Source organism: Physcomitrium patens, chromosome 1 (genome assembly GCF_059467195.1).
Source record: "Physcomitrium patens ecotype Gransden chromosome 1, ASM5946719v1, whole genome shotgun sequence".
NCBI lineage: Eukaryota > Viridiplantae > Streptophyta > Bryopsida > Funariales > Funariaceae > Physcomitrium > Physcomitrium patens.
Window position 1 is genome coordinate 4,627,399 of NC_143410.1, and position 27,233 is coordinate 4,654,631.

The 27,233-nt window shown below is 32.7% G+C and overlaps 2 protein-coding genes and 1 long non-coding RNA gene across 5 annotated transcripts; 1 reads left to right on the forward strand and 2 right to left on the reverse strand.

Annotated features, from left to right (window-relative positions):
- Positions 1 to 438: 438 nt before the first annotated feature.
- LOC112292048 (uncharacterized) lies at positions 439 to 1,502 on the reverse strand. 2 transcript variants are annotated; one of them, XM_024540150.3, is made up of 3 exons: positions 1,352 to 1,502; positions 840 to 1,190; positions 439 to 714 (listed from the first exon to the last, which is right to left on the reverse strand). In XM_024540150.3, exons 1-3 carry the CDS (start codon positions 1,467 to 1,469, stop codon positions 686 to 688), a joined length of 498 nt encoding a protein of 165 aa, XP_024395918.1. In that variant the 5' UTR covers positions 1,470 to 1,502; the 3' UTR covers positions 439 to 685. The 2 variants fall into 2 exon arrangements, with proteins under 2 accessions (XP_024395918.1, XP_090102098.1); XM_090245972.1 differs by lacking the exon at positions 439 to 714 and having other exon boundaries at positions 721 to 1,190.
- Positions 1,503 to 1,734: 232 nt separating this feature from the next.
- Positions 1,735 to 6,189, forward strand: LOC112292034 (uncharacterized). Of its 2 annotated transcripts, none has more exons than XM_024540138.3 (7): positions 1,735 to 1,944; positions 2,344 to 4,540; positions 4,761 to 4,837; positions 4,969 to 5,139; positions 5,548 to 5,657; positions 5,775 to 5,848; positions 6,019 to 6,189. In XM_024540138.3, exons 2-6 carry the CDS (start codon positions 4,298 to 4,300, stop codon positions 5,810 to 5,812), a joined length of 639 nt encoding a protein of 212 aa, XP_024395906.1. In that variant the 5' UTR covers positions 1,735 to 1,944; positions 2,344 to 4,297; the 3' UTR covers positions 5,813 to 5,848; positions 6,019 to 6,189. The 2 variants fall into 2 exon arrangements, with proteins under 2 accessions (XP_024395906.1, XP_090102034.1); XM_090245908.1 differs by having other exon boundaries at positions 2,344 to 3,969; positions 4,261 to 4,540; positions 5,775 to 6,189.
- An 11,364-nt stretch (positions 6,190 to 17,553) lies between these two features.
- Positions 17,554 to 19,288, reverse strand: LOC149989828 (uncharacterized). Its single transcript, XR_016506491.1, has 2 exons — positions 18,787 to 19,288; positions 17,554 to 18,658 (listed from the first exon to the last, which is right to left on the reverse strand). It is a non-coding gene; the product is annotated as an uncharacterized LOC149989828 (long non-coding RNA).
- Positions 19,289 to 27,233: the final 7,945 nt, after the last annotated feature.

Genomic DNA, 27,233 nt, shown 5'->3' on the forward strand with positions numbered 1-27,233 from the left:
AAATCACTATTGGAACATTTGTATCAACTTTCAAGTTGATGGCCAAGTAACATTAGTGTGGTTTTTGGGCATTTTCTCACAATTTGTAAGTTGAATTGGAGTAAATTCATTTCAAGCACATAAAAGACTTAGAGTGGCAGTTGTGTGCAAAATTTTGCTCAAAGTGGATGGTTAAATTGGAAGCTACAACTTACTGAAACTTATTGATTAGAATTAAGGTTTGCAAAAAAAAAATTCAAAATTATCTAATTATAAAAGTAATCAAGCAATTGGAGTTTACGTATGGTTGAGATTACTAAGAAGAGTGTTTTTGAGCACTTTGTATTGGATTGAAGCACTTTTGAATTAAAATTCAAATTCAACATGCAAAAAATGTTCAAGACCTAGCAGAGGAACCCAACATTTGAAACAACAGAAACATTTCAATACTTGAGGTAATGAACATGATGCAGTGAAGCAAACTTCATACTCTCCCACAGATGGTGGCATGAGTAATTGGTACGCTTTCTTCGAAGTTCTCGTTCTTCAACACATCTCGGGTATCGGTCTCCGTGCTTGTAATAGCACGAGCGCAGCTTGAAGTTACGGTTGCGAACCCCTATCTCGAAATAGTAAGACACACCCTCAAATGATCATACCCAAAATTTGTATGTACTCGGTCTGGGTACCTCCCCTCCAGCCGTGCTCAATTCCGCCGCATTTTCCCTCTAAAATCTGCGTCAGTCATTCACAGATAATGAGAGCGCTTCCTGAAGTGACGTCAAGAGACGAACTCATGCGCATATGTTTATAATGAAGCGGGCCGAAAGCATGGATTAAGAAGGGTGAAGTAATCCAACTTGGCTTATTTCTTCCATGCATACCCTCATGAATGAGAGTAGCAGACAAAAGAGTCTCAGCTTCGGCAGACAAATGCCGTGGCGCCACATTCACACGCCCAGCAATGGCACGACTCCATTGATCTCGCTCACAAGCCACAGCCCACTCGACGGTATTGCTTAAACATGGCTCACCATCCACATATTCACAAGGAAGCTGGAGACCTTCATCTTGGTCACAAGCAGAATAGCCGCTCTGCCTCAACGGCTCCTTGACTGGTTCGACACATTTAGTGCAGGTCTTGGAGAGATGCACGAACTCCTGGGGTTCAATGGCTGCTGCCTTCTTCATCTCGGCAAGCTGTGCGTGCACTGCACACAATGACGCATGGGTTTGCAAAATCAGATGAGGCTCCGATCAGCCAAACTCCTAAACCCCACAAACAGGAAAGAAAGCATGCACTAGAAATGAGGAATAAAATGAGGATTAAGGTAGAGCTTGCGACAATGGACGTCAAACATTGGCCACAAACCTTGGCTCCCACAGTGATACGACAAGAGCTGTAGCGGTGCAGAGAGGAGGAGTATGAGAGGAAGGGAACAATGTGAGCGAAATGATTCGCAGAGGTGGTTTATATATTTCAGACCCATGGAGGCCTGACTTTAGTTTCTTCCAGTTGAAACATGAAGTTGGCGGCAGATTGGGAGTTCATTGCATGAATAAATGAACGTTTTCGGTGGATGTGGGGATAGTTACACATGTGCAAAAGCCCACGTGGACAAGAAGTTGGAAGATGTGAAAGGCAAATATGTCCCTGAAGGGCGTTCACTTTTTCAAGCAATGCTCGGTATGCGATGTTTTGTTCTTGTTTTCCCAACTGCGACGTAGTGTTTTTTGTGGTTTTTGTTCTCCCTCAGCATGGACAGCAATGTTAACAGGATTTTCAGCCTTCGATTCGATGTACGCAGATGGATCCGTTTCGGTGCTGCTGTAGCCGTTGCTGGTGGTGCTATTAAGTGGGGTTAATTTCGAACATCCTTCCTAGTCGGTCGAATACGTCCGTGCTGGTTGAGAGTTCTATCGTCGCAGCAACGAAAGATCTACAAGTAGTTGGAAATTTGCAAGGTTACATGTCTTTGCTTTTGCACATTTTGCTACATTCTTCCTGTTTTGGTTCTCTTGTCTAGTGCGTAGGCTCGTCACGCAGGGTTAGTACCGGCCATTCGACATTTTCAGGATTGTGAACGGTGTCCTGTGCAATATTAAAAAGGATACTCAGTTCGCTTGGAACTTTCAGATTCCCAATTGTTCACAAGCAAGTGCTTGATCACCAGGAAACATAATATTTGTAATTAATGCGCTGTACAGCTTCTAAGCATCAGAGGATGAAATAAGCCAAGTTGGATTACTTCACCCTTCTTAATCCATGCTTTCGGCCCGCTTCATTATAAACATATGCGCATGAGTTCGTCTCTTGACGTCACTTCAGGAAGCGCTCTCATTATCTGTGAATGACTGACGCAGATTTTAGAGGGAGAATGCGGCGGAATTGAGCACGGCTGGAGGGGAGGTACCCAGACCGAGTACATACAAATTTTGGGTATGATCATTTGAGGGTGTGTCTTACTATTTCGAGATAGGGGTTCGCAACCGTAACTTCAAGCTGCGCTCGTGCTATTACAAGCACGGAGACCGATACCCGAGATGTGTTGAAGAACGAGAACTTCGAAGAAAGCGTACCAATTACTCATGCCACCATTTGTGGGAGAGTATGAAGTTTGCTTCACTGCATCATGTTCATTACCTCAAGTATTGAAATGTTTCTGTTGTTTCAAATGTTGGGTTCCTCTGCTAGGTCTTGAACATTTTTCGCTTGTTGGTTGCTATGGTCTAAAGTGTTAACTTTACTCCAGTTTACACTGCGTGGATATGCAGTAGACGTCGCTTTGGTTTTCTGCTCGTTTCATGTAGTCTCTTGTCAATTGCGATGTCTTTAATAAGGTCCAACCCATTGTATATGTGATAAGTTGCGTATCTTTCTGTACCCACTTTGGGTAAATCATGTGGACACTTCGTTATAGTGGAAGTGGATGGATCTTAGGAGTGTTGTGCTGTACTTTAAAGGATGTATATTGCTCATCCGTTCACTGGTTGGTCAATGACGTTTCGATGTTGACACCAAATGGTTGGATAGCTTGTTCGAAGACAGAAATGTGGAAAATGACGCGATCGACTGCTGTTAGTTGGTTTGGCTTCATTATTCAGTAGTGTCCAAGCTTTTACTGATGTTGCAGATTAGAAATGCAATTTTATTTTGATGCTCGGAAACCAGTTTATATCCTGGTTGACAGAGTCTAAGCTTGTTATCGGAACTCACAGGATAGCTGAGTGTCTTAGGTTTGTGCTGTGTCTTGCAAGGAGTTTTGAATAGTCGTTCGGGTTCATACGCATTTCTACATTTAATCAAGATTAACATAGTGACTTTGAAGATTTTGAAGCACTGCAATATCAAAGTGATGGACATTTTAGTGTGCAGGAACTCGGAGGATGTCAAGCGGTGTTATTCGGTAGTTTCGGTTTGATATCCAAGTGTTTTAAAATCCTCAGAGACTACTTTTCGAAAGTATTATTTGTAAGAGAATGCCAAAAGGTGTCAGTCAGTTACATTGCTAACTGTAGTTCCGAGTAGTGAAATGAACATTTAATAATCACGACTACTCGTCAAATCTGGTTCATCACTTCGCATGTCTTCTTTCATCAAGGATTGTGCACATGCACATTCTCTCTTCGCCAGAGTGTATACCATCTCTTCGTATCTTCGCAACATCGTCTGAGTGGTTAAACCCTCGGCTTGCCTTGCCATTATATTATCAAATTTTTGGGGGAATTTTGGAAACATATATGATACTCTAGCAAACCGTGATATCTTCACTCCGATATGCAGAGAGAGCATTCGTCTCACTTGTGTACCTCACTGCAAGAAACTCTTCTTATTCAGGTTATGTAAGGTGAATGTGTGACCTATTTTCAATATCCGTTGCTGGCAAGTCTACCTCTTAAGATTGCGATCATTGTACTGTGACGTAGCTGAGGAGCCACTATTGAGGAACAGTGTGCTTTTGTTCGTCAAGTTCTGGTGAAAACTCATTTGTAAGCCATCAAAGCATTGGTTTTGGCTTTTGAAGAATGCAGAAAACGTTGATGCATTTTCAAGTGAAAGATTATTGTATGATAACTTCAGACCAGAACGATATGGTTTGCATATGTGAAATCTCGAGCATGTCTTTGTTTTGAAATTCGTTCATTTTATCTCTGGGCTCTAATTTTGAGCTTGCGACAATATGACTTGCATATGAAAGAGTTTGTTTAGACTACATTATCTATGTACTTCCGCAACTAATGAAGACATTTCCGTTGCAAGCGAATTGAACGCCTTACCAGGCTTCGTTGTGGCGGACAGAGTTGTCAAGTTTTTGCAATGTCCTCTCCATGTCATGTGAAGTGTATCCCAAAACCTCTGCCGAGGGATCCAGTACCAAATCATTATGACCAAGCCTCAACAAATCCTAGGAAACTCAAGTACGTTGATCCGTCCCATAGAAATTGTGTTCCTGGTTTCGCAGCAGCCAGCTTCACTCCCAAGGATCCGGCTGAAAAGTATCGTGGCCGCACCCATAACTGCACTGCAGCAGTGACGGCGAATAGTGGCGAACGCTACGCGGTAACCTCACTGAATCCTTTGCATGGATGCGTTGGTAAACAATGTAATTGTATTATTTTGTCCACTGCTGCAAGAACCTGTTGTAGATGTTTGCTTCGTACACCTCGAGCTGGGTTAGCTTCCAGCTTTTTGAGCTTCTGAACTGCTCCTGACCTATGACATATTGACAGCGTGATCCGTAACCTAACAGTTTGAAATGTTACTGGGTTATAACCACCAGATTTGCCATTCTCAAGTGCTGACCGGGTACAAAGCTCCATATGCATATGGTCAAAGTGCAGTCTTCGATGGACTCACGTAAGTTTCTGTAGATTTATATCCCTGAAGTATACCGAAAACTCGACAGACGAAGTCTAGTAGACTAAATGAATTTTAGATGTAGATTGGTTGTTTCGACTCCATTCACCATGCTCAGAAACAATGTGCAGGACAAACAACTATTTCAACCACTTAGTCCGGAAGGTGGGTGAAGAGGTGGATACTAATTCCAAGAAGCTGGTTCCATACAGTTTAGCGGCCCTTCGAAACCTGCCCCGAGTAATAGGGCACAACCAAGTGGGACTGCATTGCTTCGACCGTCGGAATGCAAGTTATATAAGGTGTAAAATGGATACAAGCCCTTGAGAAAAACTTCTTTTGTAGTTGTTCTGTGTATCACGCTACTAACTACGAGTAATGGCTGCATGTGGTCATTTCCTGACCTTTAGACATGGTCTGTGTTCGATTCACAGCCATGGAGCAGAGAAGGTCTCTTTGGTATTTGTGTAGACTTGACGATTGTCTGATGACAAGCAGCATCGAAGTAGTTTCAAAACGAATGGATTACGTAAGAAGAGCATTAGTGTGTTACAAAGATCTATAATTGATTGTTGAATTTTTGACAGCAGAGTATCATCGTGCTTGGATTACTAACAAGATCGTCACGTCTTCATGTAATCAGTTATCAGATGCTATTACTAAATGATTTCTAAGTTTTCTGATCGTTGCGTAGCTTTTTTTCATTTAAGGTTGGAAAGTGGAGATAAGAGGGACATGAAAACGCCTAAAACCACTCACAAGAGATTTCATTATCTTCCGAGGTCCAAAACAGGGATGTCCAATGCTGGCATATTTGCTGGTGATACTTTCTTACCCTTCTCTGCTCAAATTTCTTGCTCTTTGACTGCATAAATCATAGATGGTTCGTGCAGATTAAACTTACAGGTATCTTTTGACTGCATCATTCTGTGTGCAGAGAAATCAGCCATGATGCACAGGCACCAAATGGGGTAACAGGTCACTAGATTGAAACAGCCTGCTCTTGAGACGGTAATGTTGGAGCAAACTGTTGCTTTCATGTGAATGAATAAACGGGAATTAACCTAACGAGGATCATCTCACAATAGAGAATTTGCTGAGAAGAATTTTTAAAAAGTATCAAATTCTTGTACCGCGGACTTGGGTCACAACGCAACCTAACTCCTGGATGTAGTTCACAGAACAATGAACTCTCAAACTGCAATCAGGCGCATCTTAAATGGGCACACCTTAAATCTTTTGTGGACTTCAGAGCAAGATACACGCCGTTCTACCCTATCAACAGAACCATAGTTGGCAACCTCCACTCACTGTCCGATTCATAACCCAATAACAATTTCCGTTTCAAATTATGCCTTGCTTCAGGCTTCTTCTTCCCAAGTTTTTCGTATCTTACATCTAAAGCTTCAATCTACATTATCCGTGCAGACTTCGTTAAGATAACCGTGTGGGCCACGATGATTCCTCTACTGCACCAATCCGTTTTGTGCAAACACGCCATGAACACATTGATCGTAGTTGTGATCTTGCATCGCATCTCGTCTTGCAGGCACTGACTTAGAAGCGAGTATAGACAGAAGCGCATCGCCAACCATTAACAAGCAATCTTCCTACCTCCGATTTGCCCTCACGATCTGTGTGAAATGGCCAATCTGTGCCACTTGAAGGTCTGCAGGTTTGAGTGTTGAACGATTGGCGACCATGCACTCATTAGGACTCGGTCAAGATATTGAGCACGAAACGGGATGAATGTGGTTGTTCTGGGTTGCTTAGAGAGAAGATTCCGGTGGTACCTCCGGATTTTTTTGGGTGTTGCGAGAAATCTGATTCTTGACTTCTAGCACCTACTAGCGGATGCGTTGGATGTCTGTGAGAAGATTTTTCTAGGTTTTATGGTTGTGCGCTGTGAATGTGTAGTAGCTTGTCTCAGTAGGGGTTTTGCAGGGAAGAAATGGCCCAATCGATGGGGATGCGAGTTGCGAAGTCAATTCCCGCGGTAGCATGGGCGATTCTCACCGCATCCCTGCTTCTCAGAGGGTCGGAGAACGGATTGAAGATGCTGGAGCGAGGTTGTCCAGACAGAGCTGCGTACTCCTGGAGATCCAACATCGCACCTTTAGATAAGTATCTCTGCGTAGCCGTGAATTTCTTCATCTATACTGTGCGGTCGGACGAGGGCAAATGGATAACTGGCTATCTCGGCACTCTTCTCGTCTCCGTCCTGGCCTTCATGGCTGTAGAAGGGTCCCGAATTAAGTCAGGGTTGGTTCTCTCTGCTACATGGATTCACGCCATCATCTTCCAAATCACGGGCATCTCTGTTTCCTTCCCCTTGCTATGGCTACCTGCATACTTTGTCTACGACGCAGGAACCCGCGACCCTAATGTGGTTTGGAAGAAGAAAATTTCCTTAGTTCGCGTCGCTGCTATAGCCTTCGCCTTCCTTTTCCTCTGGCTCAATGCCATCGCGCTCTTCTTCCCCCTCAAGACCGACAAGAAGCAGGCGGCTTGTTTGCTTTTCCTCGCCATGCCGATCCTCGTCACCATAGTTTACCTCCCCTTCACAACCCACCCTGACGCGCCGCAGAAGAAAGGCCACCACGGTGTGATCGCACTCCATCTTCTGCAAGCCGCGTTCGGACTCACATGGCACCTCACTGCACTCTTGTACCTGTTCCGCGATCACGAGATCCTTGGTCGCGTCGTCCAGCTCTTCACCTCATTCAGAACCGAGCAATGGCCGGCCTATTTTTTGCTGATCGACCTAGTCTCGCTATTCCTGTCGTTCCTTTATCTCACGGCCGTTGAAGACGGACTTCTAATTACGCTGGTGGGATTAGTAGGAGCTGTCGTGTTCGGGCCAGCCTTCGTTGTCTCGGCTTACTGCGTCTACCGAGAGCAATGCATCTCCAAAGCACTTCCCCGCGCCAGAAACAAGAGGAAAGATTGAACAGTTAGAAATGATGTACATGTAAGTTTTATAATTCCAAGTATCCAAATTATTCAAGTTAGAGGACCTGACGTGTTCTGAGAGATTCAATTCAGCACGGCTATCAGGGTACAGATTATTCAGTTGTACAAAGTTCGTTTCTGTGTCTTCGAGTTGCGTTTTATGATTTGAGCATTGTGGGTCCGTTGAAAACAGGACAGATAAGGTAGCGTGTTCTAAACTTGTTTCCTGTCAATTTACATTAATATTACTTCCCATGGTGTTCTAGTGATCTGTCTGTGTCGGCTTGTATGATCGACCTTCAGTTCGCTATGTAAAGTACTTTTCTTCGCACAAAATCGGTCATCTGGTAGATATGCTGGTCCATGAGGTTTCTGTGCAAGATCCATGATTGTTCTTAACTGTTCCATGTGGTCATCACCGCAAACCCTGCCGTTTTCTCCTACTCGTACTCTCATGGTCGCTGCAGGACTCCACGCACTTCAAGGAGGAATTTCCGCTACGAATTCTTTGAAGAACAATGAAAGAGATCCAAAGCCCCTCTCAACTGCTTCCTTCTTTAATCTCGCAAAGCAGACTGGATATGTGTGCACCCTGTGATAAACATTCGTGGTAACTAATGTCAATCACGAGACATCCAACGAAGTACGAGTTAGTAAAGTTTCAATCTAATAAGCAAAAACTTCTAGATTCCAGATTCTGCATTCAAAAACTTCATATTTTCTATTAATTGTGGATGATCTATTATTTTGATGATGATATTGATGACAAATGTTTTTATATTGATTTCAAATAATCCATTTTCTTTGATGTTGATATTGACGATGAATATTTTTTAGTGATTGTGGACAATATATTATTTTTTTGATATTGATATTAATGATTTTTTTATTATTTTATTTTTATTGATTGTGGATGATTCATTATTTTTATGATGAATATGATGGATGTTGCAAGAATGATTGAGTTCAAGAATCTTTGTATAGAGAGTGGTTGATGTGCATAATAATGATAGGTGGGTTGATTTAGCAAGTAAATGTGTCAATTTAGCAAATATTATAATTAATATTATAATTTAAAATTAGTCTTAAATAATATTGTTAGAATAAATCCAAACAATAGAATTTGATTCAAACATTATAATTTTAATTTAAAAATAACCTTAGTTTACTCTTTCAACTACTTTATATATATATATATATATATTTAATATCTATATTTAATCTTTTAAAAAAAATAAATTAAATATTATAATATACTAATAATTACATCATTATATTTACATGGTCAATAATATTAGAACTACTTTCCATTGGTTGAATTTTTTTTCTATTGCTTTTAAACATTGTACAAAGTTATGGTTCAATAGCAATCTTTGGATGGTTTTATAAAGTAGAAGGAACTTAAACATGTATTTTTTATATATTATAGTTGGACTAATTTTCAATAAAAACCATCTTAATAAGTAATTGGCTGTCTTTTCACATATATAAATCTATATATATATATATATATATATATAGATAGATAAAAGCAAGAATTGATTTTGATTGGATTAGAGATTAAAGTTAATTTTTGGCAATATTTTAATGTGTTAAAAATATTACATCATTAAGATTCTATATGAAACAATTAAGAATTTCTTGATATAAAAAACTGATGTTTTAGCAAATTAAGAAAACATTGTTGTATTGTAATGCAACCATAAGGTAAAAGAGTAACAAAGACCAATTTATATAGAAATTATTGATTAGAATATTAGTATAGATATTTTTAGAAATTACAACTAATATATTTTAGATGATGTTTTTTACTACTTTTATTATAAAAAATTCTATTTAATTTTTAGAGCTTTAAATATAATATTATTTGATAGAATAGATACAAAATCATTACAAATTTCCTAAGATAAAATTTAAGCATAGATTTGCAAAAATTAATCTAAGAAAAGTTCAAATTCATATCCAAAGAAGATTGTTTATGAAACCAGGTCAAAATCAAACTTTCAAGCACAAAAATAGGCTTATAAGGAAAAAAAAGGGTTTTGTTGATTAAAAAGTCCTTGTGTTGTAACATGGCAATTGGATTATATATATATATATGTATATATATATATATATATATATATATATTTATTAAATATTTTAATTTAAAATATAATAAAATCTTACTTTAAAAAATATAGTTAAAGTTAAGAAGGTAGTAAAATAATAATTTATTATTAATATTATCTTTTGTTTAAAACTTGATATAATTTCTTTGAAAGTCACGAACATAATCATATAAGCTAGTAATTATATATACAGATAGGTAGAAGTAAATAAAAGTAAGTAAAAGTAAGTTAATTCTATAATATTTAATATGGAAGCTTCTTAGAAGCTTCATAGACACTGTTTTGACTTCATAGGTGTCTTTAATTGACTTTTTGGATTAAAAACGTGGTCAACAAGTTGACCGTGTGCCACACATGTTGTTAGCTTGAAGATCAAGCTAACTATGTGGCCCACACGTAGAAAAACTTGCCTTGTAAGTCAAGGCATGTGTCATATAAAGTCAACACATATTGGAGGTCCTATAGAACATCGCCACATAGCCCCTAGTTAGATAGTATATATAGAGACAAGAATGAAGGCTTCTTCACTCTTGTCAACTCTTTTCTTGCTTCTAGTCTAGTTTCAAGGGTCTCTAGTTTTCTTGTCTTTTGGCAATAGCCAGTCCAGATTCTCTTTCAATATATATACTTGTTTATATATATTTTGTTACCCCTCTTTGAGTGAAGGCTCACTTGTGTGAATTATTTTTTCATCGAGTTCTTGTCCTTGACAGATTGACAAGAGTACACCTACAATATCAGAGCTTTGTCTAAACTTGATTAAGAGTGAATTATCCCTTTTTCTTGATAAGATATAAGCATATTAGAAGTTGCAGATTACCCTCTTCTAAATTTATATTGTCCTTAGTATTTTCTTTGTTCTCAAGTCCTCTCTTCTATTTGTCTTGAGCGATATTAGACATCTTTTCTCTTCTAAGTGTTATCATGGCAGAACTTCTTGAAATGAAGAGTGCAATGGCACAAATGCAAGAGCAATTGAGGGAGTTAATGCTTTCAATGCATCAACTCAATTTACCACCACAAGGAGCAACAAGATTGGCAGGAAGTGAAGATATAGAAATGGTTGGAGCTGCTTCAACATCTGCACCAAACCATGTCCTTTCTCCTATAGTGGAACGCCCTTCAAATGTTAGAGAACCAAGAATTGTCCTACCCAAGAAGTTCGATGGCACTAGATCTAAGTTTCGAGGATTTATCAATCAAGTACAACTAGTGATTGAACTTCAACCCCAAAGCTATCCAATTCCAAGATCGCAAGTTAGATTCATTGGTATGCTTCTTTCAGGTTCAGCATTATCGTGGTTTTCATCTTTTGTTGAACGACAAGATCCAATATTAGATAATCTAGAGGCTTTTTTGGTAGAGTTTCGATTTATGTATGGAGAATATGATGCAATTCGAGTTGCAACCAATAAGATCCATATTTTATGATAAGGCAATCGATTAGTAACGTTATATGCTTCACAATTTCGACAACTTGTAACTGATATCAAGTGGGATGATGCTGCACTTATTAGCCAATTTCTCTATAGATTACAATATGAGGTAAAAAAATTAATGCTCAACTTACCTGATCCTCAAACATTGAGTCAAGCAATTAACTTTGCTGTGAAGTGCGACAATCACCTTTTTGAATTCCGATCTGAGAATCGTACAAGTGGACCTCAACGTTACTATAATTCAATGGCAATACTAACACTTCTTCAAAACATACATTCGGAAGTAGAGGATATGCAAATTGATGCAGTATGTTTCAAACCTCTTACTGAGCAAAAAAAGACTCGTCATCGTCAAGAAGGATTATGTTTATATTGTAGAGAACCAAAGCACACTGCTCAACATTGTCCAAAGAAATGACGGAATTACAAAATGAGGAGTATGGCTGTGAAAGAAGACAATATGTCGGAAAACGAGTTTGTCCAGCTACAATAGGGACCATGCGGCTGGAACCTTGCACAACATCTAGTAAAGGTCCTATTCTCTCCTCAGAGCCCTCTCCTTGTTTTACATTAAATGTTATTTTAGGACCTAAACATTACAAAGTCTTTGCCTTGTTAGATTCAGGAGCCTCAACATGTTTTTTAGATGAAGAATTTACTAAAAGACATAGCATATCTTTAGTAAAGAAAACTAAACTTGTTCATATAGAAGTCATAGATGGTCGTCTATTGTCTTCTGGAGATATTACTCACGAAACCCTTCCTATAGAAGTAATAATCAATGGTCATAATAGTTTTATAGTATTTAATATCATTAGATCTCCCTCTAATCCAGTCATTTTAGGTTTATTGTGGTTAGAAAAATACAACCCTCAAATAGATTGGATTTCCCAAACTCTTACTTTCTCTAAAAATATAACTAACAGTGTAGTTAATCAAGTAGAGAGTCATAATTCTAGTTCAATTAAACTTATATTTATAGGTGCAAAAGCTTTCTTGCATGCTGCTATGAAAGAATCACCATATATTATTTATGCCACACCCGTTTCTACTGGTGAAAAGACTTCAAGTGGCATTCCAAGCCAATATCAAGAATTTCAAGATGTATTTGAAAAAAAAATGCGGATACACTCCCAGAACATCGTCCCTATGATTGCTCAATTGACCTTCAAGAAGGAACACAACCGCCATTCGGACCAATCTATAGTTTATCACAAAATGAATTGGGTGAACTCAAGGAGTATATTGAAGAAAATCTAGCCAAGAATTTCATATGCCATTCTAAATCTCTGGCAGGAGCTCCAATTCTATTTGTGAAGAAAAAAGATGGATCATTGCGGATGTGTGTTGATTATTGAGGACTCAACAAGATTACCATCAAGAACAGGTATCTACTACCTTTAATATCTGGACTTCTTGATCAGCTAAATCAAGCTAAGATCTATACAAAAATAGATCTTCGGAGAGCATACAATCTAGTATGCATCAAAGAAGGAGATGAATGGAAGACTGCGTTTTGAACTAGGTATGTACATTTTGAATACAATGTCATGCCTTTTGGACTTACAAATGCACCAGCAGCTTTTCAACATCTAATGAATGATATTTTTTGAGAGTTTTTGGACGATTTTGTGGTTTGTTATCTAGACGACATCTTTATCTATTCTAAGAATCGAGAAGAACATGAACTTCATGTTCATCGTGTGTTACAAAAATTAAGAGATGCATGACTCTATGCCAAGATAGAAAAGTGTGTATTCCACACTACTCAAGTCGATTTCTTAGGTTACATCATTTCAAATGATAGACTTATGATCGATCTTAAGAAAGTTCAAACTATTATAGACTGGAAGATCCCAAAAACGGTAAGAGATGTCTAATGTTTTTTGGGATTTGCCAAATACTATTGGATCTTCACCAAAGACTTCTCTCGAGTTGCAGCTCCACTTACACGTTTGACTTGTAAAGACAAACTCCAATGGAATCAAGAAGCGGAAGTTGCTTTTGAATCTTTGAAGACAGTGTTTGTTTCTACACCAATCCTCTATCGTGTTGATTTTTTCAAAGGGTTCTTTATGGAAACAGATGCATCGGACTTTGCACTGGGTGCGGTTTTATCACAAATGGGAACAGATGACAAACTTCATCCAGTAGCCTTTCATTCAAAAAAATTCTCAACATTAGAAATCAATTATAAGATCTACGACAAAGAACTTCTTATAATTGTGGATTCTTTTTAAGAATGGCGTCATTATCTAGAAGGCGCTTCTAGTCTAGTCATCGTGTATACGGATCACAAGAACCTCAAATATTTTATGTCAACACGTGTATTAAATCGTTGCCAAGCGCATTGGAGCATGTTTTTATGAAGATTCGAGTTCATCATCACTTATCGGCCAGGAAAACAACAAGGTTTGTCCGATACCTTGTCTAGATGTTCTTATCTTGTACCAAGAGAAGGAGATGCAGCTTTTCAGTAACAAAAAACGGTTCTCTTGAAGCCACAGCAATTTCATCTTCGAGCAATAAAATCAACATTGACTGTTGATTTAACTTTTCTAAAGCAAGTCCAGTTAAATATGTCTTCAGACCCTCTTGTTCATGATATCAAGAATAATTCTTCTAAATCTCATGATCCCTCTAAATTTGAATTCAAAAACAACCTACTCTATTTCGAAGGATGCCTATATATTCCAGAAGGAGAAGCACGTTTACGTATTCTTCAAGCTCGTCATGACTTCCCAGCAGCAGGACATTTTGGATATAATAAGACTTTGGAGCTGATATCTAGGGATTTTTGGTGGCCTCAAATGTGGAAGGCAGTGAAAGATTTTGTACAATCATGTGATGTTTGCTCAAGATCAAAAACTCCTTGTCATCGATCTTTTGGACTTCTTCACCCATTACCCATTCCAAAACAATCATGGTCTTCTGTTTCTATGGACTTCATCATGGATCTTCCAATCTCAGGTTCTTATGACTCTATATTTGTAATAGTAGATCATTTTACCAAGATGGCATATTTTGTATCATGTACAAAATCTATCACAGGTGAAGAAACAGCTAAGCTCTTTCTTGACAATATCTATCGCTATCATGGATTACCCAAGGATATTATATCAGATAGGGGAACTCAATTTGTATCAAGATTTTGGCGGACTCTTTTCAAGATTCTTAAAGTGGATATAAAACTATCTTCGACATTCCATCTTCAAATTGATGGACAAACGATGCGTGTTAATCAAGTTTTGGAGCAATATTTAAGATGTACCATTAATTACCAATAAGATGATTGGACAATTCTTTTGTCATTGGCAGAGTTTGCTTACAATAACACAATACATTCTTCTACAAAACAAACACCTTTCTTTGTTAATTATGGTTATTATCCATGACTTGATACTTTTGACTTTTCAAAAGTTGATAATCCTGCTGCGAAAGATTTGGCAATTCATTTATCAAAGCTACATGCAACGATGAAGGGGTAGTTAAAAGAGGCTCAAGAACAACAAAAGGTCAATGTGGATGTCTATCGAAAGGAACAACCATCATTCATCTTGGGTGATAAGGTATGGCTACTTCATCGTAATATCAAGACTACTCGTCTTTGTGATAAGTTGGACTATCGAAGGCTAGGACCATTTTCTATTTCTGCACAAATCAATCCAGTTGAATATCGTTTACATCTACTGAAGTCAATGAAAATCCATCCAGTATTCCAGGTGTCTCTTCTTGAACCATACAAGACAGTGGACATACAAAGAAGACGACAAGCTCTACCTCCTTCTATAGAAGTGGACAATAATGAAGAGTTTGAAGTAGAAGAAGTCTTAGATTCAAGGCGGCGCCGAAATAAATTAGAATATCTTGTCTATTGGCATGGATATGATATTAGTGAATGTACATAGGAGCCAATAAAGAATCTTGCAAATGCAGCAAAGGCGGTGGAGGCTTTTCATTGACGACATCCATCAAAATCAAGATGAAAACCTTCTTTATAAAAGAAACAACATCTAGGCAAGATAACATTCTACTTTCAATTCTTGTTCGTAGCTTCTTTGTAGTAGTGACGCTCAGGAGATGGAGAACCAACAACCAGCGGATTCGACTCAAGAACCTTTATTTGCTGACCTATCCGACGAGACATTACGATTGTTACAACCTTCAAGTCGACGCAATCGAGATGAAGATCTTCAAGAATGACATGTTCTTCCTCGAATAGATGGCGAGATACAACGCGTTTGGTATCACAATTTGGGAAGGGACTCCCGATGTTTGGTGATTGTGCTAGAGGTAGGAACAACTCTTGATGGTATTCCAAATATTCTATTCGAAGGAAGTTATGAAGGCCTCAACAATGATCAAATAACTGGGTGGTCTTCCCGCCCTGGTATGGAACACTACCGATGGTTGAGAGGCCCTATCAATCATCTTCAAAGAGAATAAAGATTAGAGTATGTGGCGAATACAATTCGTCGCATCATAGATTTTCTCAACATATGATGACCGCTCCTCGTGGAACTCGTCCCTAGAAGGGGGAGTAATGTCACGAACATAATCAGATAAGCTAGTAATTATATATACAAATAGGTAGAAGTAAGTAAAAGTAGGTAAAAGTAAGTTAATTCTATAGTATTTAATATGGAAGCTTTTTAGAAGCTTCATAGACACTGCTTTGACTTCATAGGTGTCTTTAATTGACTTTTTGGATTAGAAACGTGGTCAACAAGTTGGCCATGTGCCACACATGTTGTTAGCTTGAAGATCAAGCTAATTATGTGGCCCACACGTAGAAAAACTTGCCTTGTAAGTCAAAGCATGTATCCTACAAAGTCAACACATATTGGAGGTCCTATAGAACGTCGCCACGTAGCCACTAATTAGATAGTATATATAGAGATAAGAGTGAAGGCTTCTTCACTCTTGTCAACTCCTTTCTTGCTTCTAGTCTAGTTTCAAGGATCTCTAGTTTTCTTGTCTTTTTGCAATAGCCATTCCATTTTCTCTTTCAATATATATACTTGTTTATATATATTTTTTTACCTCTCTTTGAGTGAAGGCTCACTTGTCTGAATTATTTTTTCATCGAGTTCTTGTCTTTGACATTGAGTGGTGAATTTGAATGTTTTGAGAGGATAATGATTTTGTGAGAGCTTTACAAAATTAGTATTTTTTTAGATGACATTTTTTTTTTTGTAGAATAAAAAAGTCGTTATATTTTGGTAAATTTTGTAATTTTTATAAAATAATCTATAAGCAATTGTATTATTTTTGGATATAATTTAGAAAGTTAAGCTCAATCAAATAGTTAGATCAAAGATTATTAATATTTAAGTGATTAAGATTTTAAAAATAAGATTTTAAAGATTATTGTGGGTTTCTATGATTTTAGATTTGTTTTTTGTTAGATTGATATAATTTTTTTTAAGCTAATAGTTCATTCAATTTCCAACATTTATATAAATTTTTAGATTCTACATTTTTTTTTGTAATTTTAAAATTTTGGAGCCTAAGTAGATTAGTAAGATAGTTCAAGATATGACATGATCTTACAATACACAAAAAAATTAAAAACAAAAGTTTAATATAAACGTAAATAAATTAGAATTTAAGATGGTTTTTTATTATTATTTAGAAGATTTATAGCCAAATTTGAAAAAGATCTATTTTTTTGTATTATTACGAATTTTTATATAAATAAGATAATAATATTAATTTTTTATTAGATTTAAAATTTCTTGACTTTTAAAAAATTAATATAAGTACAATAACCAAATTTACATAAAACATTTCATCTTTATAATATAAGGTAATACAAAAATATCACAAGAATCAACTTAAAAAAAATAGAAAAAATCTATAAATAAAAAAACATTAAAGAATTTTTATTAAAATCGTTCTAAATATTAAAAAATTACAAAAAATTAAAACTACAAAGCAAAAATTATTAGAATAAAAAAATATAGAGATAAATTAATTTGATACATTAAGAAAAAAGGAGTTTAAGTATAAACTAATGAGTGTAGAATTTTACAAAGATATAAGTAGTAGATTTTTAAGTAATGGAAGAGTTGAATATAATAATATTTAGTTTGTAGACAAGAAACAATAAATCTGCAACATGAGAGAGTTTTGAGTGGATAGTACTACTACATGTATAAGCATCAAATTTAGTCTACATAAAGTATTTTTAAATTCAAAAAATACTTTAAAAACATATTTTTGATTATATTTTTAAGTATTAAATTTTTAAAAGATCCAAAAATAATTTATAAACACTAAATCATTCTACTAAGAATTATTTTATACAAGAAATAATAGATATTATTTACCAAACCAAATATGAATTAATAAGATGATAAAATAAAGACTTATACAATTTTTTTATCATTTGGAAAAAATTTATTCAAAATTATTTAACAAGTTGAATAATATCTTTTTTTTCTAATACCACTCAAGAATGGTTTAGACTTTGCCATTTTTAAAATTCTTTTTCTTAACATTGGAACCTCTCAATGTGCAAACTGCTTTCAATTGCTACCTTTTTCTTCCAACTTATGATTGAGTACAATTCTAGTTTCTCATCTCGTAAAAAGCTAACTGAGTTTTTGTTCATAATTAGTCAATTTTTTACATGTAGCTTCAATTCTTGTTATATTTTTCATTGCTTTGATAACATAATGTTCTAAAAACACCAAATTAAGATGAAATGACTTATTTATAGTATTTGAATATCCAAAATCAAGTCCATATTTTAGAGCTATGATATGAAGGATATAATTGATATTAATTTTTTTAGTAGGATAAATTTTTAATACATTCTTAAATAAGATGATCTTGATTAGATTTTATTTTGAGACTATATATAATGTGATGTACATGGATATTTTAAGAATTGATAACATGCAGTGGTTTTATAAACATAGCAAGTATTGGGATTCTAATGCAATTATGGCCATCCACAATACACATGCATTTTCACTTCAATGGATATATTCATGAATATTTCATTTGTTTCACATATAAGAACTATCAATCACTCTGATTTATTCTAAGTACAATCAAATCTAAGCAAACAAAGACTCATCTAGCTTTAATCACAATTGCTTGGCTTGCTTAGTAATCATTTAAAGGTCCATATTTTGTTTTCTCGGCCAGTGACGGATTCCAGACTTCGTCCTCTGGTATTTCATTAACGTTGTGTCCACAGACCCTGTCATTATTTCATTCATCAACAATCGCTTCTCCCAATGCGACCCCGCCGTCCCTCTCCCTCCACCATCTTCCAGTTCTAATCAACTGAAATCCTTGGAGTAAGCCTGCCATCATTCAAAAAGAATCGTTCATTCAGATTCATGAAGGGAACAAGCATTGACGTTTGGAACGTTTCCTTCCCAGCTCCTAAACTTACGAAACTGAGACGCAGCTGCAAGAGGTCGATACATACCCCATAATGCTGCCGTGAACGCGCAACCACCCTGGGCAAAACGATTCGCGTCACCATTCGCCTCAAATTGGAGTCGAACTCTTGTGCCACCACCTCTCTGCGCCTCCGCTTGCGCTCATCTCGAAAGTGAGCAAAGGCGTGTGGATGACAACCCAACACATGCATACCCTCATGAATGAGAGTAGCAGACAAGAGAGTCTCAGCTTCGGCAGACAAATGCCGTGGCGCCACATTCACACGCCCAGCAATGGCACGACTCCATTGATCTCGCTCACAAGCCACAGCCCACCCGACGGTATTGCCTGTGGTGGTTCTAGTTGTGACCAACAAGACTAGGTCGGGATTCGCTGCTCTCTCTGCAATTCATTGAACTGAATTCTTAGTGATTCAATTGCAGGGCAATAATTAAGTTTGAAAATGTAGCAATGAAGTATTAATCAATTGCACTATAATTACTATGAGGGTCTAAAGAAAAGATTGAAAACACATCTGTGCAATTAAATTTAAAATGTTAAAAATTAATTACAAATCCTCTGAATGTTTTTTTTAGTGAAAGGTTTATTTTTATTAATTTATTTTGAATTTATAAACTAAAAAGATCATAAACATATTTGTAATATAATAAAATATTCATATTTAAATAATGAATTCAAGAATATATTTAAAACATGTGGCACAAATAGTGATTTTTATTTTTTACATATTTTACAAAATATGAGATCAATTCTTCAATTCTAGACATGAAAACTTTATGTGAAAAATAAATAAACTTAAGATATGTTTATTTTATAAATTTGGAGTCATATTTTATATCATATTTCAATAAAAATATTTTGACAAAAATTAGAAAATTATTATATAAAATAATTACTATAAATATGTATCTATATATGTATATATATTATATTAAAATCAGAGAAAAAAATTATTAATAGTTTTTAATAGTTCTAAATTATTTTTTAATCTATTTATTAGTATTATTATAATAATCTTTGAATTAATTTCTAAATTTTGGTAATATTTAAAACATTTTATTAGGATAAAAGTATAAACATTTCTAGAAGGTTGAAAAAAATACATAATAATATTCAAATATTTTGATGTCCCTCCATCAAGTATAATTTATACTAAAAAAATTTAATTCCAACTTAAAGATTTTAATTTTAAGTTTTGTCAACACATATGTTGGATTCAAAAAAATAAAAAATAAAAAATAAAAAAAATCTTATTAAAGTTGCTTTTGATATTACAAATAATATTTTTAATGTAATGATGTCAAGCTTCTATACATTTTTTTGTAGAATGGTTCACTAATTCTTTTTCTAGATGTATAAGAATTTAGCTACTTTAATATAATAAAATTAGATATTATGCCAAGCAAAGCTCATAGATAAGTCTTTTCAACTATGATACTTTTTTATATGCTTATATAATAATTATATATTTGATTTCAATAATTAAAAATATAAGGTAGAGTATATAATACACTTTTATTTTATAGGTTTATCAACTATTGTAGGGACATACTTTGTAGTCTAAGTCTCCAAAGTACTATGTGATGTTATTTTTCTCTCATAATGCAATTACTTATGGAATCTTAAAGATAAAAAATATCTACTTTGTTTCTTTTTAAAATTAATTTTCTAAATTTGGTATATATTTGTATTAAAGGCATGAACTCAAGGAAGATACGTAAACAAGTGAAATAAATATCAAACATAGATAATAAAAAATATATATATAAGAAGAAATTATAATAGCTATTGCAAAAGACAAGAAATTTAGAGACTCTTGAAACTAGACTAGAAGCAAAAAAGATGTTGACAAGAATGAAAAAGACTTTATTCTTGCCTCTATATTTACTATCTAACTAAAATCTATATGACAATGTTGTATAGGACCTTTGATACATGTTCAATTTGCAAGACATATGTCTTAGCTTGCTAGAAAAGTTTCCTATGTATACACCACATGATTAGCTTATACCACAAGCTATCAACACATGCAATAATTGACCAACTTGTTGACTAAGTATTCAACCTATCAATCATTTGTAGACACATATAAAGGTGAATTTGCTTCTAAGAAGATTGTCAATAAGATATTATCAAATTAGTCTATTTTTACTTACTTCTACCTATCTAATTAATTATTAGAATTAATATATATATATATATATATATATATATATGATATTTTGTCAGCTATATAAATAAAAAAACTAGATATCAGTTTTAATATATATATTTTTATATATACAAGAAAGCCTATATTACATTTATATATAAAATATTAGATTTTATTATTATTTTTTTAATAATAAAATTAAATTAATAGAAATTTAAAATTATATATTAAAATAATATTTCTTGATTTTTATTTATATCCTCTAAACCAAAGTATATATCAAGGACATTAATAATAAAATATAAAAACCTCAGTATATTCTTGTATCACTAAAAAAAGAATAGATATTTACTCAAAAGTAGTATAGTATTTGAACTTGAATGGTTATTACAAAAGATAAGAAAACTAGAGACTTTTGAAGTCAAACTAAGAATAAGAAAGATGTTGGCAAGAGTAAAAAAGGCTTTACTCTTATTTCCATATATATTATCTAATTAAGAGCTACATAATCATGTTCTATATATATATATCTTTTAAAAAGTTTTACTACAAAATATTATAAATCTATCTATATTTATGCACTACTTAATATTACTTATTTAGATAAATATGTATTTTTGTGACATTATCTCCTCTTTTAGGGACAAGTTCTATAAGAAGCATTAATCACATGTTCAAAAATTTTAAGATGCAACAAATTGCACTTGTAACTTACTTTGATTTTTATTCTCCTTAAAGATAGTTGATAGGTTCTTAACCATCAATAGTGTCTTATACTAGAATAAGACGACTAATCTTACATGTTATTATTGTTAAGGCCTTTGTAATTTTAAATATCAATAAAAAAAAATTAAAATATCATTAAGAGTGGTTCCTAATTTTAATAATATTTTAAAATATTAAAAATTTCTTTTAAGATTATAATATTAAATATATTATATCTCACTATCTATTTAAAAAAAAACATGTTATTCTTGAAGATCTTCATTTCTAATACATCGTCTTGAAGATTGTAAGAATCTCAATGCATTATTTGATAATTCTATAAACAATAGCTCTTTATCATTAACATACATATTTACTCCTATAGTTATTTAGATGATATAAATTGGTAGAAATAGATTTATATTTGATAATATTTTATAATATTACTTAAATAAATAGAAATAAATTTGATAATGTTTTATAGAAAAGCTTTCTAGAAGCTTCATAGATACAGTTTCATTTTTTATATGTCTATATAAGTGATTGGTAGGATAAACACTTGGCCAACAAGTTAGCCATGTATCACACGTGTTAATAGCTTGTGATGTAGTGCACATATAAGGATTGTACCTTTACAAGTTAAGATATGTATCTTGCAAATTAAACATGTGCCAAAGGTCCTACAGAATATTGCTACATAGCTCCTAATTAGATTAGATCATAGAAAGCATATTGTGACAAATAGAGAATAAAGTGGCAATTCTTGCAAATCTTCAAAGCCTTCACAATAGCTTACAAAAGGAGATTATATTTCTATACAATCTAAGTAATGAATCTTTGATTAATATAATATCTAAAGAAGCCAAATCAGAGATTCATAATTTACAACAAGAAGTTGTTCAATTGAGAGAAGTAAGTACAAGATATATAATATATATGATTCCAAAAGATGTTTTAAGAACTATTATAAAGAAATAAAAGGCTAATATGTGAGACAAGTTTAATAGAATACAATTCAATTTTGAAAGTTTTGTACTATACGTACAACTCTACTTATACTTATTGTCACGGACATACATATAATTACCTATATGAATAGATAAAAGTATGTAAAAGTAGATAAAAGTAGGTTAATTGTGTAATATCTTCTAGAGAAGCTTCTTAGAAGCTTCATAGACGCTGCTTTGACTTTATAGGAGTCTATAGTTGACTTTTAGGTTAGAAACTTGGTCAACAAGTTAGCCATGTGCCACACATGTTGGAAGCTTAAAGAACAAGCTAACTACGTGGTCCATCCATAGAAAACTTGCCTTGCAAGCAAAGGCATGTGGCCTAGAAAGTCAACATATATTGGAGGTCTTATAGAACATCGCCACGTGGCTTCTAGTTAGATAGTATATATAGAGGCAAGAGTGAAGCCCTCTTCACTCTTGTCAACTCCTTTCTTGCTTCTAGTCTAGTTTCAAGGGTCTCTAGTTTTCTTGTATTTTGGCAATAGCCATTCCAGTTTCTTTCTTAATATACATATTTCTATTTTGTCCTATTTCTTTTTGAGAAAAGTCTCACTTACTCTTTAGCTTTCATCGAGTTCTTGTCCTTGACACTTATATCTTTATTTTTATGTAAATAAATTCACTCAAGTTATTTTGTAGATATTTTTTTATCAAAAAAATACTCATTAATAATTTATTTTATTATTAAAAAAAATATAATATTATACAATATATAAGCTCTTATAGAAAGATTTATTGTTGCATTTAGAGATAGTGATCAAGAAAAGGTGATAGAGATAAAGATACAAAACTTGCAACAAGGACCACATTTAACTATAATTTATGCTATAAAATTTCAATAATTTACTTAAAACCTTGATTGAAATAATAAGGCAATTATGACTTGGTTTTCACATGATTTAAGAGACAATATAAAAAAATTATTGATTACAATGCCACAAGTCGATAATTTAGATGAACTCATATTTCAAGTTATAATTTTTTATAATTAATTATTTGAATTGCTACAAGAAAGACAATGGAATTTTAATAATTAACATCATAGTACCACTACCACTTCTTCAAGAACATCATAAAAACATTCAATAGGTCCTAAACCTATGCAAATTGATACAACTCAATGTAAGCCATTCATAATAATAGAGAAGAAAAAGCATTGTTGTATTATGTGTATTTTTGCTTGAAAATGCATCAGGCAGTTAGTTGTGGAAAGTAAGTAGAAATGTAATAACAATCCTATCAAAATCAATAGAGTCTTAAACAAATTTTAAGTGATCTTTAATAATCCTAATCAAACTTCAATCAATTTAAGGTAAATTTAAAAGTAGTTACAAAAGAAATATAAAGAAGTCATAAATTAATTTTAAACAATAATAATAATAAATTCTAAATAAAGAAAAAATGAAATATTAAATAAATAATAATAATTTTAAAGAAATATTATAAAATTTTAAAAATAGGAATCCTAAATAAATCAGAAATAAATCCTAATCAAATATTAATTTAATCATAATTAAAACCCTAATAAATCTTAATCAAATCCTAGAATAAATCCTAATTAAATATTAGCTGAAATCTTAGATAATCTTAATCAAATCTTAGATCATATTTTAATCAAATCTTAATTAATCTTAATCAAATCCTAGGTAAAATACTAATTAAATCCTAATTAAAATCCTAATCAATCTTAAGTCAAATTCTAATAAAATCCTAATTTCTAAAAAAATCCTAAATCAATTCTAATAAAATTCTAAAATATAAAATCTAATCTTAGACCAAATCCTAATCAAATCTTCATCTTAAATAAATCCTAATTAAATCTTTAAAAAATCCTAAATAAATCTTAATCAATTATTATACTTGTTTGAAACCTCAATAAAAATTAATTAAATTATCAATTTTAACTAAAATTTCATTCAAACTTCAATTAACAAGAAATTATTAAGCATAGAAGATTTTAAAAGAATCATATTTACCAATTTCAAGAAGAGCTCTCAAAACCTCTCAGTTATTAGCTCTCTTCTTTCTTCGACTTGAATGTCAATCTTTAAACAAAGATTTCTCTTTTTTGAACTATTTAATTGCTCCATAAATTGATTTATGTAAAGATATTCAAGTCTTAATTTCTTTTACAAATTTTTACTTCAATCAAACTAACAAATATTTTTAGATTGTGAAATCCCTCATTAACTTTAAATTTTAATAATTAAAGACCATAATCTACAAAAACTTATATTTTTCAATCTAACTAGTTGATTGACCTCAAATTTCTCACACAAATTTATAACAAGTATAATAATAAATTACAAAATTTTCATCTATAAATATATTACAAAATTTAAAAAATCTTTAAATTTGTAATCTTTTTTTTATTTCTCAAAATTCAAATCCATAGAATACATTATTTAAATTGAAAATAATTCAAAACCTCAATATTAATTCAAATAATATGAAATCAACTCTCAAAAATCTCTTTATAAGTTTGCTCTCTAACTCTATATTTCAATTGACAAAAAAACCCTGGAATTGCTATAGGTATGTAGTTTTGTATATCAATGTCTAATTTTGATTAGGTTCAAAATTAGTCTTCTTCAAGTATCAATTTTTAGTAATATAAGGTAATTTTTACTTAAATTTTTTATAATTTTCTTCTAAAGATGTTTATATTATTTATTTTATTTACTTATATTGATTTGAGGCATTTATGCCCCTACAAAGTAAATAGACGTCCCTTCTATTAAAAGCAACAATAGACTAAAAAATTTATTAATTTTTTATTATTTATGTTTATTTTTCTATTATATCTTTTTACTAGGCTCTTCTATAATAACATCCATATTTTTATTTTTTATCATATAGTCATATTACCACATAATAGCATTGGTAAAAAATATGTGTTTATATTAAAGAAATACAAATCACAAAGTAACAAATTTTCTAAACAAGCTTCAGAGATTCAAGGCACAAAATATGACATTAAATCTAAAATTAGCTAAATTTAAAGATAAGAACATCCAATGACAATAGGAATCATGTAGCTTGATATTACAAAATTTTAACTACTACAGAAATGTCTCTTTCTACTTCTATATCTTACACCATGTTATAAACTTCATATTTATATAAAAATTCAAAATTGTGAGATTTTTCTTAAAGCTCTTTTAGATATATGAGCTTCACTATGTTTTATGGATAAAAATTTTACAACTAAATATAACTTAATATTGGTGAAGAAGACTCATTTTGTACCTAGTAAAGTTATGAATTGATAAGCTTTTACATTAGAAGATGGTATTGAAAGAGCACAATCTTTACATGTGATATTAGGAAATCAAGTATCACATATTGTCTTCAACAACATTCAATGTCCTACAAATCTAGTTGTTATTACACTCTTTTAATTTAAATTATATAATTATAATGATGAAGTATTAATATTTTTTCTAAAGAAGAAGGATATATCTTTTCAAATGTGCATTGATTATTGAGGTATAAACAAGATAATGATGAAGAATTGTTATCCATTACCATTGATATTAAAACTCCTTGAAAAACTGGAACAAAGAAAGATCTATACAAAGATTGACCTTTGTGGAGTTTATAATTTGGTACTTATAAAAAAATAAAATAAATAGAAGGGAATATTTTAGATAAGTTATAAAATTTTTAATACAATATCATGCCTTTTAGACTAATCAATACACCAACTATATTCTTGGATTTAATGAATGGTATTTATCAAGAATTCTTAGATAAATTTATTATTTGCTACTTAAATGATATTTTGATTTATTCAAAAATTCTAAAAAATATAACAAACATATGAAGTTGGTCCTACAAAAACTAAACAATGCAAGATTATATACTAAATTAAAAAATTTTATATTCCACAAATCTAAGGTTGAATTTTTTGGATGTATCATATCCAATGAAGACTTATTAATGAATCAAAAGAATGTTCAAGTTGTTAAGGATTCAAAAATTCCTAAAATAGTATAAAATATAAAATATTTTCTTAAATTTTCTTATTTTTATGAGGTATTTATTAAGAACTATTCTCAATTAGTGATTTTACTTACTTGGTTGATATGTAAAAATAAGTTGGAAAAAAGGCCTTAAATAAAGAAGGCTTTCAAGATTTCAAAATACCTTATATTTTTGTTCTAATTTTAATAAATTTAAATTTTTATATAAAAAATGATGCCTCAAGTTTTGTACTAGAAGCTAAGCTTTTATGAAAACAAAAAGATAAGAAATTATATTTAATGGTATTTTATTCTAAAAAAAATTCAACTACCAAGATTGATTATAAAATTTATTATAATTTTTTTTTTTGCTATTGTGAATTCCTTCCAAGCATGGTGCCACTTGCTTCAAGGTATTTCATATCTAAAAGTTGTATATACAAATCACAAAAATCTTATACATTTTATGACAATTTGTATTTTAAAATGTTGTTAACTTCAATAAAATATGTCTGTATCTTATATTGATTTCAACATTATATATCAATCTATAAAAAAAATGAGGGTTATCAAATGCTTTATCTAAGCAATCATGCTTTATGCCAATAGAGAGAGAGGCAAAATATAATCAATAACA